Source organism: Xiphophorus hellerii, chromosome 20, assembly GCF_003331165.1.
Source record: "Xiphophorus hellerii strain 12219 chromosome 20, Xiphophorus_hellerii-4.1, whole genome shotgun sequence".
Taxonomy (NCBI): domain Eukaryota; kingdom Metazoa; phylum Chordata; class Actinopteri; order Cyprinodontiformes; family Poeciliidae; genus Xiphophorus; species Xiphophorus hellerii.
In genome coordinates, this window is record NC_045691.1 from 22,311,900 (window position 1) to 22,331,466 (window position 19,567).

Consider the following 19,567-nt stretch of genomic DNA (forward strand, 5'->3'; position numbering starts at 1 on the left):
TAAGCTTGTCATCTTTTATTTGTAGCTGATTACCTGTGTGTAAAACATCAAACGAAATTTGAAAGATAAAGGTAATTTTATTTATATAGCACATTTTCAGCAGCAAGGCAATACAAAGTGCTTTACAGAATTTAAAAGGAAATAACAAAATAACAAACCAAGAAGAGAACAAAAGAAGGAAAAGCTAATAATGTTGATCCAAAGGAAATAAGCTAGAAATGGTTTGACTGTCCAGAACATCTCCTCAAACATGACAGACTTTAAAAGGCAAACAAAAACCTACAAATATAGCAGCACAATTTCTTACCCAAAGTACTTTTTTTGTGAGATGTTTGTCAGAGTTAGCTTGCACACTATAAATGTCACCTGCTTTTAAGCCTTTGCCTTGTAGACTGCAGGCTCTCAGCCAGAAGACCACTCTAACATTATCTACAAACACGATCCAAGGATCCACTAGTTATGTGTGTGTTGGTGTGTGTGTGTGTGTGGCCTTTTATTTGATACATTGTAAGGACTATTTTCCAAAGACACTTACTACGCTTTATGGACTGTTCCTTATGGAAAGACGTACTATGTTTATGCGGGGGTGTGCATGTGTGTGTTCATGTTTACCTAAACATAAAGAAGACATTTGAAATTTCAAGACAGGCAACTTCATACACCAACCGATGGTCTTGCCAACACTAGTCTAACTCCATCATGAGTAATAGTCATCATGCTAATTCTTTCTGATGCCGTGCGTTCACGGTATCATATTCACCGTGAACGCATTAGATGCTTCTAGAGAATCTTAGAGAGAAAAACACAAAGCAGTGAAGATTTTTATTTTCTGCACCGAGTTCTCTTCTTGCATGTTAGCTTTTAGGTACAATACTTTCCACTAAATGTTCGCAGTTTTATTTCAGGAATAATTTATGCTGGTAGGTACTTGTTCATAAGAGCTTCCGGAAAAAAGTAATTGTGACAGCATTATTTTAAAAATGATCAGGTTTTTAAAAAATGCTAATAGGACATCGCACTTGATGTACTTTCATATGGTAGAAAAATATTCAAGTCACATTAAAATCTTTAAATTGAACAACTAATTTAACTTTGCACTATTGTAGTTGATAGCAATTCTTCATAAACACCACCACATCTTAAAAAGTAAAATACCTTGAAATGATCAAAAAATATATCATGGGTCAAATCAAATATTAAGCCTAGAGGAGGGACTTGAGGCTAATTAGAGTATAATCTGTCCATTTTAAATTTTACCTGGTGATCTGTTGATCTGAAACTTTAAACCAGATTTTGTTTCAATTAGCAAATCAACACAAACCAATGACTACTGGGTCACAGAAGCATTGACACACCCCATTGTAGAAATTAACATGACGTCAACAATGTTTTCTTGGTATTGGTATCGATAATTTGTTTAAAGATGAAGTCAAGGGAAGAAAATAAGCTGAAAAAAGCTTATAGAAAAGTGTTTTCTACAGAGCTATTCCAGCTATTCTTTCAGGCTCCAACAGGGCGACATTAACAGATATAGCAGGAAGCTAGATGCATTCCAGTGCCCCGTTTTATCATTTTTAAAAGTCCAGTTATTTGTTATGAAACATGCTGGATTAGAAAAATATAGGGAGTCATTTGAAAATCACAGAGCAAAGCAAATGGCCGACTTCATCTAGAGAATACACAGCAATGCTAAATATGTGCTAATTGTTAATGTAAGATGAAAAAAACTGCTTAAAATCTTTTAAGTAAATACTTACAGTTAATATAAAGGAATGAATGAATGAATAGAATAGAATAGAATAGAATTCAACTTTATTGTCATTGCACTGTCACAAGTACAAGCAACGAGATGTAGTTTGCATCTATCCAGAAGTGCTCTACGAGATATAAATATTTATTTACAGATGTACAAGACTATGTATGTATGGACTATAAGGGGTTATAGCAAGAGATATAGATATTGCGTATAAATATAAATATGGGAGCTATATGCACAGATTATACAGATTATACAGAATATACAAGAATGAATGAATGAATGAATGAATCAGAGCTTGTCCCTACAGGTAGGTGGAAGAAAGTTATTTTTGAAAGCGATCTTTGAAAAAAAATAAAATAAAAATCCATTGATACATGATATGCTACTACATTTTGTGGTGTGTAAAAAAAAATACTGAGGTATAATCTGTCTAATAAAAGAGGTTTGTGCAGCTCACTGGATTTTTCTTTTACATTTGTCTCTACCCTATAGACTAGAGAATATTACTGAGTTTATTGAGTCATGCAGAGAAAGAGAGCTCTGTAATTTTATTTCACTAAAACAAACTTTTATTAAGAAAGTTACCATTTATTAAAAGATTAGAATTTTTGATTAAAATGTTGTTCGTTATGGTTCTGAAAGATAAATTAGGATAGGTAAAAACTGGAACCAGCATGTCAGAGATTTAGAAAATTAACAATGAGGAATCTAACACAAAACACTTACAAACTAATGTTTATTCTCTTGTGGTACATATGCTCTTGCAAACAAATGAACCTAATGTGAGTTTTTATCTACATGTCTTTTTTAGTAAATACTGCGCTCCAAATATACGCCACTTGGTTGCTGCTGAATCTCATCGCACTTGTCTCCACCCCTCCCTGTTTGTTTGGCTCACCCTGTGTAATGGCATCTGACTTATCTCTGGCTTTTAACCACTAATCTTTGAAACTCATTAGCTTGTTACCATACATTTAGATGTTGCATCACTGTGAATTTCTGTTTATAGCCTTAAAACATTTCCCTCTTGCCTGTCAAGTGTGGCTTTGTGTCGTGGGGCAACTCAGCAATGCAATGTCCAAATGAGTGTGTGACGGGGAGCATTTCTACACACACATACTGTACCTCGATTATTATTTTAGAGCCTGTGCGCATTTTGCTACCGTGTCTGCTATGTGTCTTTATCTGACACAAGCAGACACCGAGCAGCATACACTCCTGAACACATCACATCCACTCAGCTCCAGCAGAAAGAAGGGACCTATATCTGCATTCATGCCCTCACCCCGAGGACACGTGCACTCTACTTGACTGGCTTTTGACACAGCTCGCCTACGCATACTTCACTCTGGCTTGCGGTCTAATTTTTTTTTTTAAATTCTCCTTTAATCCATTGGGAGGCTGTAGGCTGCCTTACTGCTCAGTGATGGATGAATATGAATAATTTTTTTTTGCCTATATGTATGAAAGTATTGAAATATTTGCTGTAGCAACTGTTCTGATTTAATAATAAAAAAACTTGCACTGCATTAAGTAAACTGCTGAATCAAATGCCTGTCAGCTCATTAAATTGAAGCCTTGGCTTGGTGAGCCTCAGAGAACTTGACAAGAAGGAGTCCCTTTTTTGTTATTTGTAAGTATTGCAGAAAAATCTACACCAAGGGGATAGTTGGAAACATAGGTAACCCAGAAGACCCCAGGAAGAGAGGCAAAGTTGCCCACTTGCATAAATGCACCAGATCATCACAACATTGGTCGCAAAAAGCCAAAGTTTATTTATATAGCACATTTACAACAGACTGAGCTGACCAAAATATTTCACAACATCACAGGTAGACAAATGATAAAATAGAAAATAAAATTACATTTACCGTATTTTCCGAACTATAAGGCGCACCTTCAATGAATGGCCTATTTTAAAACTTTTTTCATATATAAGGCGCACCGCATTATAAGGCGCATAGAATAGACGCTACAGTAGAGGCTGGGGTTACGTTATGCATCCATTAGATGGAACTGCGCTAAAGGGAATGTCAACAAAACAGTCAGATAGGTCAGTCAAACTTTATTAATAGATTACAAACCAGCGTTCTGACAACTCCGTTCATTCCCAAAATGAATAAACAGCTGTTTTATTATTTTCCCCGAGGTAAAGTAAGTGACATGGTATTTTCGTGACACAGTTTATCTTTTAACAACAGCAAGGTATAACATGTAGTGGAGGGAAACTTTTCATCGATTCAATAAACACGTAAAAAACAGTCTGATACTGTTACGGTAAATCAAACGTTAGTGCAATCACAATATATATCCACTTCCGCACCATTGATTCGTTCATGTTAAATTCTCTCGCTGCTGCTCTATTCCCATGTTCTACTGCGTGACTGATCGCCTTGAGCTTAAACTCTGCGTCGTAAGTGTGTCTCTTAATAGGAGCCATTTTGAGGTCTTTACACAAAACCCAGCGTGCACCGCACGCCTCTTCTTCTACGGGGGAAAATGAAGTCGGCGGCTGCTTACCGTAGTTGCGTGACCTGTTGTGGCTCAATATTGGTACATATATAAGACGCACCGGATTATAAGGCACACTCTCGGCTTTTGAGAAAATTGAAGGTTTTTAGGTGCGCCTTATAGTGCGGAAAATACGGTAGTAAAGATAATAAGATACACAAAAATAAAACCAGTGTATACCATCAAGGAAAATAATAATGTATTGATCATGATTTCTTTTTTTCTCAGTGCAAAGTGTCTGGTGTTTAAAATCCTAAATGGTTAAAACTTAACCAGTTGTTTTAAGTCGTAATAGAGGTGGAGGTTAGATCGTGCATTAAGCTGTTACAAAACTGTAGAGCTCCTTCTGGGACAGACTGCTGCATCCTAAGTGCACAAAAGAGCGTTACTACAGCTATTATACTTTATAACTATCTCTGCCTCCAGCAAAAGCAAAGAGTCTTTGCATCTCTGCTGTTTTCTTTAAAAAAAAAAAATCATGCAGTTACATGGGAAAGACTCATTTAAATCTTTGGGCCCACCTGGACAAAGATGGATAAAAGTCCCTGATATTAGATGTAAATGAATGTACTGTAGACCTCATTAACAATGTTCTAACCGGCTTTCACTGGCTTGCTTATTGGGAATTAATTGGACTTACACTAACTTTCCGAACAAGCTGGTCACATGAATTTGGTTGTTTAACAGTGAGAGTTTGGCTTTGTTGCTGCTCTGAGTCAGGACTCATGAGACAATCTCCACAAAGCTGATGGGGACATAAAAGCATTTATGGTGATGGAATGTGTTTGGGGTATTAAATATGCATCTGCTTCATGCTCATTAATGTTCTGCAGCACGTACACACACCCTCACAAAGCTCTGTGATCAACAGCCATTTGCTAATGTGGAGAGAATCAGAGTATCAATATTTAAAGAGGGGGCAGGAAAGGTAGATGCACATTTAACCCCCTGGGGATGAATGAAAGATTGTTTGTGGCAAGAGAAAAGATCGGCGCAAGAATGTGTGTCACTGTACAGAGGTAAAGCTAAACTAATTAGGAATGAAATATAGGGAGAAGACAGAATTAGTGCGGGTCTATGTTCTCTAGGGATTAAATGAAGAAAAAGGGGTAATTGGCAGATACAAGGTAGGGGAAAAATAATGAATCAGTTAAAAGCTAAACTGATAAAGTAGAAAGGAGATAAATAATGAAGGTGGACTTAACGTGATAGACAGGGATGAATGATATCCTGCTGATTGTGTAGTTTTTCTGCATGCTGTGAATGTTTGAGTGCTCAGTCAGAATGATGAGAACAAACCGCTACGATCTCAGCTGGCTCTGAAATAAGTCTGTGGTTTCTACTCGTGGGATTTCTGCATGAAGCTGTTTCTTAGCCAGCATTAGTTTACTCATGTCTGCTTGGGTTTAATGTGACAAGAAATCTTTATGTGATTTATATACAAAACAAGACTGTATATTAGTGAAACAGAGCAACTGTTGCCAAAACCATTGTGGCTTCCTTTCACTAATCACTGCATGACCAGCCACATTAGACTTTTTTTTTGCCTTTATTGGATATTTTTCCAACCTTTTACTTATTCTCAACACTCAGTGTGAAATTCTGCTCAGCTCTGGGTCGTAAACAATAAAGTCAGTGTTGTCTCTCAGACGCATGGCGCAGTGTGAAGCCAACTTTAAAAGCTCCCAATAGGACAACAAGTTCAATGGAAATACAGGAAGGGAGGCAAAGAAAGCAAGGCTTGGCATTTGAACACATCCAGATACAGTCCTGTTTAATATAAAAAATGTTTCATTGTCAGCAAAATGTTGTGGTTTTCCAGAGCTGTCAAAGACTAAAAATATAGGGCATGTATATGTCAGAAAACTTAATATATAAATTAACAAAACTTTACTGTTTCTTCTGCCTAAAACAAATGTCTATATTTTCTACACCCCAGGTTTTTCACAGGCAAACCCACAAATTGATATACAAGTAAACAAATAAAACTAAATTTATCTATTTGGTTTGTAAAGTCACTGTGTAGATCGATTATGCAGTGATGCATTTTATTTGTTTTCCTTCTTGTTAATTTTAATAATTATATTTAACAGCTCATGTACAACCCAAAAGGACTTTCAATTGTATATTTTCTAAAGTTCTATATGTAGTGTATGTTATGTGCACTCATGCCATGGTTAGGCCTACTTTTGCCTAATTTCCTGCATCAATTTTATGTAGCATGGAAATGGTTAGTCTGTGACTCTGCAGAGGTGCAAATGGAAGCTCACATTACTTTAATTGCAGCCTTTGGGTCATTTACATTATTGGATTTGGTGTCTGTCATCTTCTCTTGGCAATAATTCTCCATTGCTGACCATAAATGCCATGGAAGGGTTGGGACAAGGAAAGGTGGTTCGCCCAGGGCGTCAAGCAAGCTAGGGCCGCCTCTGTTCACACTGGAACTTAAGCAGCATGTAACATGACCTCTCTACTCTTCCTCCAAACTCTCTGGTCCTCATTCCACAAAAAGCAAAACTGACTTTAATCTAAAAAGACTTGACTACTGAGCAACAATCCAGTCCTTTTTGTCCTCAAGACATTTCTGATGTTGTTTCTGGTTTAACATCGACTGCAACAGTTGTGGATACATCTCTAAGTTGCTTGTCTTGGCACACCGACTCAGTCTGCAGTGCATTTCCTGAAAATCTCCAATAAGCCTCCTGGACTGAAGTTATCCCTGTTGCTTGTGAACAAACTTCCCCTACAACCTGTCCTTCCACTCAACTTTCCTACAGTAATTTTGGAAATAATCTGGAAGTAATCTGTAAAGAACTATTTTATTAAGAAATGATTTTTAGCGACTTAACTTCTTGTCAATGAGTTTCGCTGGAGAACTGTCAAGTCTTCCCAGTTTCACTGACTTTAAGCCAATTGTTTGTAATGCATAGAAATACATGTAGGAAAAATTCACTCTGTGTGAAATAAATCTATGTAATTTAATTGTAACTTTTTGAATTCAATTACTGAGATAAAACTTTCTGATAATATTCTAAATTATTGAGATTTACTTGTATAATGGAATCTTAAACGAATGTCACCAAGGAGATAAAAATTATTATCTAGACAACATTGTCTTATGAGAATCAAAGTATCACACAGACCTGCTTTAAATTGCCTTGCTGTAACTTGGTTAGGAGCCATTTTAAGTGGGTTAATATTGGAAAGAGACTTTCAATAATATTTCAACAGGAGCTCAAAATGAATTCATTAAACCTGAGTTATAATGTGACAAATGTATTTGTCACAAATCTCGGAAAATGTTTATATTTGCATAAAATCATTACCAGTTGTGCCTAGTGTTTGTTTTGAGTTAGTTTTCATGTGATTAAAAAGAACAAATTGATCTATTTTGCATAAGCAAATATTTTGTTATTTACAATCCAAAAGGTTTGAATAGCTTTCATGTTGAATTTGAGAATTGTTCAGATAAACTTAAATTGATACTTTTACTGCTCGGCTCATAAACCAGATCAAATGGGAGAAAAATCTCCCTCTCACTGCCACCTGTGTTCCTCACATTCTCGTTGGATTGAAGCCATATGGTTGTCATTTATCACAGTCATTCTGCTTTGGAAATAATGTGATTCAAAATTATCTGAGACATTTTGTCCCAATCTAATTTCGTTTGTTGAATCTACAAATCTTTAAGGATGGATGAGCTCAAAATTAGAAAAAGCAGCAGGCAGAGACTAAGGGGTTGAATAACCATAAACATCTGGAGTTATTTACTTTGAATTTGTCTCACTAGTCATTTTCAAAAACCTTATTTGTGTTCTGGCGAAGATTAAAAACAAAACTATTAATTACCTTGACTAAGACTTAAAAATAAGTTGCTTGGTAATCTTGATCAGTACTGTGGCCCTGAGGTGCAAACTACTTCAACAAATTCAAAAATACAACATTAAGAAAGCACAATTACAAACTACAGAAACACAACAACATTAAGAAAGAACAATTACAACTTACAAAAAAGCTACAACATTAACAAAATGGAAAGGGTACATCCCAGTGTGAGACCTGAGAAATCGCTGATTGGACAATAGGTATGAATACGTATATGCTGAGTCCAACTTACGTCGCCGCCATCTTAAAAGTGGCAGTGGAGAAAACGTGCTGAGTGCACTAGCTTCAACCGTTTCACAGTACAGAATGGACCCACTGCCTTTACCAGGTAAGAATTAAAGATAATAACGTAAATTTACGAGCAGAATTTTATGACTTTGTAACTAAATTGCCCCAGTTAACTACTCTTATTATTTTCTTAGCTTAGCTAGCTTTTTTTATACTGTGTTATTTTTCTAAAGAGGGAGAGGCAATGAGAAACCTGTAACGGGTGCTATTGCCGTTTGTTTATTGTTATAATTATGGAATTGTGTTAATATGTTCATGAATACACCACTGTAGGCGTGTGTGTGTTCATCAATAAAACAATTTATCAGAATCAGATGTATCAAATGTAATTATTGTGCCCCAAAATAATTAAATAATCACATCAAAAAGTTTGAAACGTTGTCCTTAGAGGTTTTTTTTTCATTCCTATATATAATAGTATGTGAGAGATTGTGTCAGTGACATTCATTAACTTAAAATACTTTGCAGAACGGCACTTTACGAAGTTTGGTCCATTTACTTGTATTAGCTTGCTGGCAGGTAAGCCACCTTCAATATGGCGGACGCTATAGCGTATCGCAACAACGGGCCGACCGGTTCAAAAACACCGTCGTCCAATCAGCCATTTCTCAGGTCTCCAACTGGGACATACCCTTTCCATTTTGTTAATGTTGTCGTGTTTTTGCAAGTTGTAATTGTGCTTCATGAATGTTGTTGTGTTTTTGAATTTGTTGAAATGGTTTGCACCTCAGGGCCACCGTAGATCAGAGTATAAAACACAATAATGTAAAAAAGAAAGATTTCATTTCATAAATTGATGATGACTAAAACAACAAATTGAGATGTTTAAAAATAATTATTTTATATTTTCTGAAATAAGTTTGTCCTCCTGAAATTAAGTTGTTTTCGAGTTTTGGTGTCTTGTAACTTGAATCAGCTGTTTTTATAATGACTATCACACAGCCTCAGATTGTTGTGAATAAATTAGGTCTCACTTCTTGCAAATATCCTAAAATCATGGAGGTTTGCAGACATTAGTTTCTGCATAACCCTCTGCTGCAGCCCATCAATTCAGGTTAATGTCTAACTTTTGACAGGGTCATTGCCACACCTCAGCTTGTAGCTGGTTTTTGAAAGAACCACTTAAGTTTTTTCATAACTAAACTAAAACCTACAGTCTGGTGTCCCCATGAGCTTCTCATTCAGTATTCTTGCTCCTCCTCTGTGTTTGTTCTTGTATAGGATCAAAGTGCTTGGAGATACTTTAACTTCTCAGACAATATTTTCTCTGAGAAAGTCTAGATATCGCCAACATAATAAAGTAATGAGTACTGCATGTTGTTTTAAACACCTACTACTCACAATCAGCAGATCTCACAACATTTCGATTGGTTGCCACTTGAGTGGCTAATAAACTGATGAAAAAACTTGGCAGTGTTTTCTCCTCTACAGTAAGGTTGATAGTAAAGACACTGAATCGTTAAGCAATTTCATAAACATTGTGAAAAGTTCTCATCTCATTTGTTATCTAAATTTGTTGCAGACAAACAAATTTATGAAAAATAATGTTCTAAAGTGTTGGAACATTAGTCTGTTACATATTTATAGTCATTAATGTGATGTACTACATTTTTAAATAATGTTGTAATAGGACGATATGTGCAGAACTATGTGTCCTCAAATCCCATTTAAATACAATTTCAGTGCACTGCAGTGTCTCTTCATTTTAATGATTTAGCAATAAAAAAGGTGCATAAAATCTGGTTCAGAAATCCTACTTTACTGCAATCAGAACTGAACTCTCACCAGACACATCTGAATATATCAGATCAAATTCTCGTGACATTCTCACAATTTTTAAATCAGAAAAATAGCAGTATAGATCTCATCTTATAGAGCATGGAGCAATTTGGGTTTTTAACACAAAATGTTATACTTTTAAATATAAATGTTGAATTTACAATGTAAACACTATGAAAAACCTAAGGGCATAAATACTTTTGCACAAGAATAACAGTTGTTACCTGCTACTTTTCACCTAGGAGTAAAAATTCTAAAAAAAAAAATAATAATAATAATAAAAAAGCTATTCTAAAGTATCGTCTTACACCTACTCTCTCCTATTGCCTGACAAAATTAGAGAGTAGAGAATAACACGAGCTACTAAATGCAAAAATGATATTGACCTCTCTAACCTCACCAGACCTGCTGGCAGTGCAGAAAAGCGCCTCACATTACCTTGAGTTATAGTTTATATTCTATCCAGGAATTAAGCATTCGAGGAAAACTGTTTCCAGCTAAATGACTGAGGGACTGGAAAATATTAATAATTATTTACAATTAAAATAATTAGCATAGTATGGAGGTGGTAAAGAGGAATGTTTATAAGAGATCTTTGTTAAAACTTTTTCCTGATTCAGATATTGACAGATTATTTGCCGTCAAGATCTTCATGTTTGATGGTGGTTTGAGTGAGGAGTATTCAGTAAGGTTTAGCTTGTAAAATGCTCTTTATCTAAGAACATAAGAGAGGGTTAAGACCACAGACCTGCACTATGCTCTGTTAACTATTTATTTATCGTTTTAGTTGCTTAGTTTTGCTGTTTTTCAGCCATAGCAAATTTAAAGGTTAGAGGTTATACATGTTCTTTTTTTTTATCTAATCTTCCACATTTCCAAACTTGGTGCCCTGTTAAGTTTTCTGCTGCCTCTGCTTTAACTGCAGCAAGTTAGGTGTGGACAGGGTGAGACCTGGAGGCAGAGGAAGGAAGTTGTAGCTTTTGTCAAATCGAAATTTTCTCTTGGTCCATCAAATGGGTAAGTACCACCAAAATCAATATGAATGTTTCTAATATATTAAGAAAGTGACCAATTTGTCAGCTGATATGTTTGAAGAGAGTCGGGATTTTGTCAGAGGGGCAGAGCAACCTTTTTGCACATTGTACAAGGACTACTTTTACAGCTGAACAAGTAGTCCTAATTTTTAAATCAGAATTTCAGTGTTATTTCGATATATTACAATTTAGGTAGGATCATGTGTAAATGAGAGCACTGTTATTGAGAAGTCAGGCAAATTGAAATAGATATTACAAAGAGAACAGTAGAGAACTTTTAAAAATGTCAAATGTGAATAATCTGTCAAAGGCCAGTTTACAATTCAAGTGCTTAGAAAGCTAATGCGGAATTTATAAATGTTTGAATTCTTTAAAAAAAAGGAAAAATTTTATGTTTGGACTCTTAATTTAGCTCAGTTTGTTATCTAGTAAAGTCTGAAAACTTAACCTGTGCAAAACAAATGAACACCATTATCCACCTTATTTCAAATTCCTTTCAGACAATCATTATTCTTAAGTTTATTTGATAGAGACAGAAACGTAGTAAAACAGTAGCCCCATGCCCTTATCATGGTGCTGATAGTGTGAGCTAACTAGCAGCATTTGTCCTTAGATAGGCTTTTATAATCTGTAATGTGAGAAAAATGTTCAGGCTCTGCCCTCCTGTAGCTCTGTTTGTAAGCTCCAAATCAGAGAGAGGAGGTTATAAGAGAGAAAGATGCACATCAATGTGTGTGTTTATCATCCAGCTGCATTCAAGTGTGTATGGGCCACAGGCACATATACTCATCCAGTTGACCATGCTGTGACTACCGAGACAGAATTAACACCAGCAGAAAGCAGAAGACAAGGTCGCACAGTTCTTCCTGGTAATTAACCTATGCTCTACCTCCAAAACCAGCCAAGCATTTTATTTTTTTTTTGTGGCTGGTTCACAGTGGCATGAAATGATCCTGTGCCAATTCCTTTTCGTGTTACTGTATCTCTCTAAGCCTATTTGAATTTTCCACCTTTTCTCTTCCACATAGACTCATGCTCCTTTTGTTCCAGCTTTCTCTTTTGTTGTGCTCATTAGTTTTCTCACTCCTTTACATTTTTAATTTTGCTTTTGGTTCAATTTGATCCACATAATTTTGTTCACTATCCTACCCCAATGCGGTGTGAGAGGAGTTCAGTGTGGCATTTGCAGGAGCCCACCTGAGAAAACGGCACACATGTAAGGTTGATAGGGGGCTCTGGGTGATGTTTCTGCACAATTTCATTACACAGCAGGTCACTGCATGGAGTGAGGAAAGAGCTGCTGTATGCCTTATACAGGAAAACTCCAGTGTTGCCGTTTCTTGCCCCGACGTTAGGAGATGTACGTGTACAAGCACTATTTTCTTGTTAACATGTATATTTGGGAGATTATCACAATTTACTCACTCGACAGTTGCTGAGCTCTTCTGCCGTCAGGATGATTGTGCCACATTTCTTCCCAGGAATCCCTCTGTGAGGAAAATAAAAGAAAAGATGGGAAATCTTAATCCAAATTACAGAAAAAATAATCTTCTCTGCAGGATTTGTTCTTAGAGGACTAACGCAGAGCATTACATTAATTACTTATACTAACTGTGTCTCAATTCTCCTGACATTACCGTAAAATCCAGCAGAATGTGATATACTGTTAAAAATTAAGTGCTTTGAAAGGTTTCATGTGAACTAATCAAAATATTTAGAAAACTGTTTTTATTTAAATATTTACAGACTTTGAATCTTAACTTATAACCAGCAGATCTCGTCTATGGTGCATCAGTCATCACTGTAGTAAAAGTGTCTAAATATGACATTTTTATGTGTTTTGAAACATTACTTGGATTATTTTGTCCGGAGGATAAAACTGAGAAATGCACTTCAAACAAATAAGCTCATTACATGTGCATAAAAATCCTATTGTACCTATTCATACTTTGCAGTTTTACCCCAAACTGTTTTATTGCGACTATTGAGCCATGTATATATGAGAAGAGTTAAATAGGGGAAAGTGAGGAAAAGTGAAAACTGATTTTGTTTGCTCCATCACAAACAAGAGGGAAACTGAAGCTTCAACAAGTTAGATCTCCATGACAGCTGCCTGTTTAAAAGAGTGATGGTTTTGACGCTTTGGGATTTTAACTCAACACGCCAAGGTCAGAGGCCCGAATAGTGTTTTCCAGTTGTGTAAAAAAATGTCTTAGGCTCCCCTACCAGGTTTGAGTGTTTTTCAGCAGAAGATGGAGACCTTTGATTCACACACTGAAAGACTCCAATCGATCCTCAGGTGAGAAAAACCGAGCTGTTCACACAAGTGATGGATGCATGAAACCGTGTGAGCGTTTTTTTTTTTTTTCCCACCCAAAGTTTTCGTGCACGCCATCTCAGACCCTTGGCACCCTGTCAGCTACAGATTCAAACACAAATTTATTTTCTCACCCTGCATGTCACCCTATCAATTTCTTTTTCGAAGAAATTGCTTTTTAAAGTGAACCCATTAAGCTTCCTTAAACAAGTTAGAATAGGTCTGTGGGCTTTACGAAACATACTCCTTAAAATTTTTGCACAAAATCACCAAATGGCATTTCACCTGGTTAGTTCTGCCTATTTTGATCCCATTTCAGAATGAGCTGCATCACAATTATATAAATAAGCAGCAACTGACCTTGGCACCCCACAACTTTTTTGTCAAATATTTTAGAAATCATATATCAATTTCCTTCGACTTCAAAATTAGGTTCTTCTCTGTGTTGTGGTTTAAGTGTGACAAAATGCGATAAAGTGTGTAAATGTATTTACACACTTTGTATAGTACATTGTATAGTTTTGGCTGGTAGTAAACAGTAATATATTACTTGTTGTATGGAGCCCTTCTTATTTACCTTTTGCAAAAGAAAAAAAATAATTAAAGCTGTTTTTCTAAAGAAATGTATTTACAAAGACTTAATTTGTAATCTGCACTCTTAATTATATTGATTAAAATAATATGTAGAGTCCTTGGAAAGGTGCCACAAAACACACAACTGCATATTTGAAATAGTAACCAAGCAAAAGCACCTTTGAAAAAGCTGAAAACTATTTTTGAATGAAGCTGGAGCAACACAAAATAAAGGAGGGCTTTATTTTTATTATATTAGGAATAACAAAGATCTTAAAAGACCAGCAGGGCACACTCTGAACGTTTTTGACAGAAAAACAGGAAGGAAGTGCACTAATAGATACTGCATGACACATAAGCAGAAGCAGAATATATCTCTTATGTGAAGATTCAAGATGAGCCAAGAAACTAAACTCACTATTCACACATACAAGCATGAATACTCTATTTTTACTCCGTAATGAGAACCTGCATTTAGAGAAGCCTTCAGGGAGTCACAGACCTGAGCCAATGCATGAAGATGCTCTGAGTAAAACTGTTACATTTACTTAAAATGGTTATTAGAAGCTAAGAAAAGAACATCAGGGAGCTGCAAGGATGGGCCCCACACGCAAACTGTACATTATTTCTTCCAGACAACAGTTTTCTCTGAAAATTTACTTATTTAGTGCATCTCTTAGACATGTTCCAGTCTAGATGAAAGGACATGCAAACATACAGTAGCTACAGATTTTTATGTACGATTTTAAATTAGACTAATATAAAGATATAAAAGTGATTTAAAATAAACTGCAAAGAATGACTATACAGCAAGAAACATTGTATGGTTTTCAAGTTCTGCATTGAACGTCCAAAGTTTATTATGAACAAGTGTTTGAATATTTTCCTGACAACTTTCTTCTAGTGCAGCAGTTAAATGGCAGCACAGTACTTTCAAATACAAAAGCTTGTGTGTAAGGTCAAATACTGCTGTACACGTTCAGGCCTCTTGAGACAGAAGGTGAACTGTGAGCAATCCAGGAGCACTCTGCCAAACAATGGCTCCTCATTGATTCAGCTGACAGACCTTGATCAATATTCAATAGATCAAGACTGAAAAATGAGAAGTGTGATCTGAGGGTGAAAGGCAGAGAGTTAAGGAAATAAAAAATACTTTAAAGGGCGTTTAAAGTCGAGAGACACAAGATTTAGCTAACTACATTACAGGATTATTTTTCAGTTTGTTACATCAGGAAAGAAAATACAGTTTGCTTTTTTCAGAATACAAGCTTAGTTGCATTTGATAAAAGAGCACTTCCTCAGGTGGTCTGATAAAATCGTTTTCTGTCTTATTCTAGATGCATACGAAGATTATAAACAAATGTTATTTGTTTGAACTACAAGCCCAGGAATAATGAATGTTCTGGAATCCTGACTACAAAACTTTTGCAATTTATTTATTTAGAGCAAAATGTATTCTCATAACATTTCTCACTCAAGAAAAAAAAAAATCTTAAATACACCCATTGCCTTAGACGAGACATTGAAATACTTACTGGTATACTACTGATAGATTCATTTTCATTCAGCTACATTTCTTTCTGACAGAATGTGATACAAAATGCTCTCTCAAAAAAAGAAGAAAACAATGTAAAAGTGGTATTCATTTTGAAAAAAACATGTTTTGACTACACTGCTCAAAAAAAATAAAGGGAACACTTAAACAGGTGTTTAACACTTAAAGTGTTCCCTTTATTTTTTTGAGCAGTATATTTATTTTTAAATAAAATTGAAAAAAATATAAAAATTACCATATCAAGAATTAAACATACCCTTTTGAATAATCAAAGGAAACATCTGTTTGAGCTTTACACCATCAGAATTGCTAACCAGTTCTTTGCACGTTTCCACAAGTACAGATTTAACTTTGGTGATGATAAATTTTCTGATCAAAGTCAACGATTCAAGGAGAACGAGGCCTCCCTACCATTACACTAATACTCAGCTCACTTCACAGATTTTCTCAGACTAAAGATGGGACTTTGGCTGGGCAACCCCTAAATTTAATAATGAATCCGTTCAGAAAAACATCTTGGCAAAATGACCATAAATCTGTATGGATCATGAATAATTTTGGGTTTAACTATAAACACTGACTATTCGTAAAAATGTTAATATTTGGGGGATTTTAAGGATTTGTTTGAACCATTCTCTGTGTGTCTGCACTAAAAATAGTCAAAAGGTATATATATATATATATTTTTTTTTTCTATTCAATAAGCACCAAACGGATGATTGCTCATTTATCGTTGAGCTTTGGTTGTTTGTGGGTTGTTCTTGAGCATGGTTTTCAGGTTAACATTAAGAATGGGCTGAATCTGCAGAAAAAAATTATTGATTTTCCTAAAAAGCTGAGTCAAAAAAGTCAAATGTGTCCTAAAAGGAAAGCTGTCACATTTTTACCCAAAATTGTGTCAGAAGTTTCTAGTTGGTCAGAAATGCATTTAATTTCTCTGCAACTCGCTGAGAGAAATTTAAGCAAACTTTAGCATATTTGAACCTGTGAAGGCATATTTGAACCTGTGAAGTTTCACATCCTGTCAGCCATTGGCTAGATTATCAAGACATGCGCATCGCCTGTAAAGATCACATCAATAACATTACTCAGCCCACTAGCAGGAAACAGACTTCTCACCCTAACAGTGGGTTGCCATCATCACTTCCAGCTGAACTTTTCTGGTTTTCAGGCACTAATTAGCTTGCAGTAGATGGCTTCGTGTTCATTTACAACTCAGGAACAATGGTCATTCTGAAGGAGAAGGGTGATTCATCTAAGAGTGGGTCTGTGAGGGACTAGCATTGACTGCAGTCAGTAGAGTGGAAACAATATCTCTCTCATCAGGAATCAGACTTTTCTTTAGTCGCAACGTTACTACTGATATAATCAGTAATAAATATACAAATTAAAATGAACTGAAAGCTGTTTATGCTCCTGTGTCACGTTGTGGCGTTACAGCGGCTGCCTACCAATAAAGACCTGTGTGAGTCGAGTGTAGATGGTGATGAAACAGAATAGCTTGACAGCAACCTTATAGACAAACATCTGTTGCTTATTCCCTCCAGAGGGGCTGTATGGATGAAAGAGGATGCCTCCAAACTAAAGACAGCTTCATTGCAAGGGCTGACATCTATTCCACTCCCTAAAGGCTTTCAATTTCTCCTCACATCACACAGAGAACCATCAGGAGACAGATGCTATAGCTGACTTATTCATGCATTGTACTGCCCCTCAATGCTGCATAATAGATTTTGTCTGAATATCCAAGCTAGTGTACATTTAAAATTGAATTAATAGGAAATACTCTTAGGAATTTGGTGCAAATGCGGAGAGGAAAAATAATGAAGTATATTGAAAAAGTGAGAAACTCCACCATAACAAAAAAATGAAAAATGTATAATATTAATACTATTTATATAAGAATAAAAGATTTAGGTCAAAATGGGAAATGGGGGAATATTGGATAAGAAAATTAAGGCAAGCAGTGCTCAAAGAGTGCAGTCAGTTCTTTTGAAATCTGCGCTAAGCTTTTATCTGCAAGTTACCAAATTCTTCACAATCTACATGTCTGTTTTTCCAGCTGGATGAAGAAGGCTAATGAGGTGATGTCTTGTGCTTCTCTTCAAGTCACAAACAGCTCGCCTTTACTGAACACCATGAGACGGAAGAAGTATTCAGTGAGCGCTCATAAGTGGTCTTAATAAAAATCTTGACGATTAAATATCATTAAAATGGACCAAATGCTCATCCGTATATGTTTTAGAGGACGGAAAGATACAAAGACGATCAAAGTGACGTTTTTATTAATGGCTGAATTAGCCTCCACTTAGCCTCCACTGGCTTGTTTATTTGACAATGACTCCAAAATGGTCTTACGGTATCTTAATGAAGAAAGAATGAAAAGCACTTTAACTTATGCAAATTTTCTCTTGATATTGGGAATATTGAAGACTATTTGAAGCAGAACAATTTCAGCACAGTTCCAGACAGTGAAAGATACAGAGGACTTAAGGTTTAATGAGAAGTAAGAAGTAGGTTACTTATTACCAAAGTGGAGCCCTGTATATGCTATTGCTTTCAATCTTGCTCAAGGCGAAATACAGACATGAATTTTTTACAGAAGAATGAGTAACTAGAGACAATGAGACTTTGTCAAAGTTAGTTCAAGAGTGTCTTGACAAGGTTAAAACACATCCAACTCATCTTCTATCATCAGATCGTTTCAGGATCACACACAGGTCTGAACACTGTCAGGTCACATTCTCATTGTACAGTCTGATGAGTGAAACCACAACAGTGGACACTTTGCACAGTTCATTGTCCTGTTGCCTGTGCAGGTCATCCAAAGTGAAGCATTAGAAAGGTTTTGTGCAATTAAAAATATATTAATCTTTTATTAACTATATTTTTTATATTATTGATTTTATTTTTAATATTATACTGAATAGAAATAGAAACATCCAAAGACTCTTATTTAAAAGCAGACCAGGACACACCGATTTATCAAATATTGTTGACTAGTGTACGTCCATCTTTTAACAAGTCAAAAACACCAGACCCTTATAATGTTTTGGATCACAAAAGTAGTACACATCCATTTTCTACACAATCATGCTATTTCATTTGTTTTATTAAATGACTATATGTTTCAATTTATTGTTGAGATGGAAAAAATTATTGACAAAACAATTACTATCAGTTTATTAAAAACTAAAGTGTGAATTTTCGTTGCTTGTGAGTGCTTTCATCTTAAATGTTTAACTCGATGAGGGAAAAGTTTGGACACAACAGCTTTTAAGTGAAATTCAAAAGCGGCAGAGGGTGCTCTTAAATGTAAACAATTATTTGGTATCAGACTAATCTTACTGTGAATACAGTAACTCTGTCTCAGCTTACATTTTTTTCCTACACATTTCTCTTTCTACCCAAGTCAAAAATGTCAGAGTTTTATGCTTAATCCTGAAACTTTACTTGAGCATTTTTTAGCTTGTGTTTGAAATTGTCCATGAATGAGGAATTTTAAGTTCAGACAATATACAAATAAGAAAAACTGAGTAAAGACCAGAGTTCCCACAGAAGTTCTGTCATTAAAGTAAAGATGGTAAACATCAGGTGACTAGAAGAGCAGCTGTTGGACACACCTGTTACCCAGAACAGAGTTGATAAGAGTTAATAGTTAAAAAGTTCATCAGTGCTTTCTTGTGTTAATCTAAATATACACTTAATTCAACTATTCTATTGTGAAACGTACTCTAAAAGAAAACATTGGCTGTTGCTGACTTTGCTTGAACACAAACAAACAAACATATGTGGTTGAATATTGCAACCACATATGCCATGTAAAAATTTACCAAGCTGGCAACAAAGGTCTAACATTATTTTCA

At 35.6% G+C, this 19,567-nt stretch overlaps 1 protein-coding gene across 3 annotated transcripts in view; it reads right to left on the bottom strand.

The window, feature by feature from the left end:
* The window catches only part of cpne5b (copine Vb), a 119,852-nt gene that overhangs the window by 25,377 nt on the left and 74,908 nt on the right, over positions 1 to 19,567 (bottom strand). For all 3 annotated transcript variants that reach the window (XM_032549559.1, XM_032549560.1, XM_032549562.1), the window contains one exon: positions 12,682 to 12,745. In XM_032549559.1, coding sequence (XP_032405450.1) covers positions 12,682 to 12,745 — 64 coding nt within the window. The remainder of the gene's footprint in view (positions 1 to 12,681; positions 12,746 to 19,567) is intronic.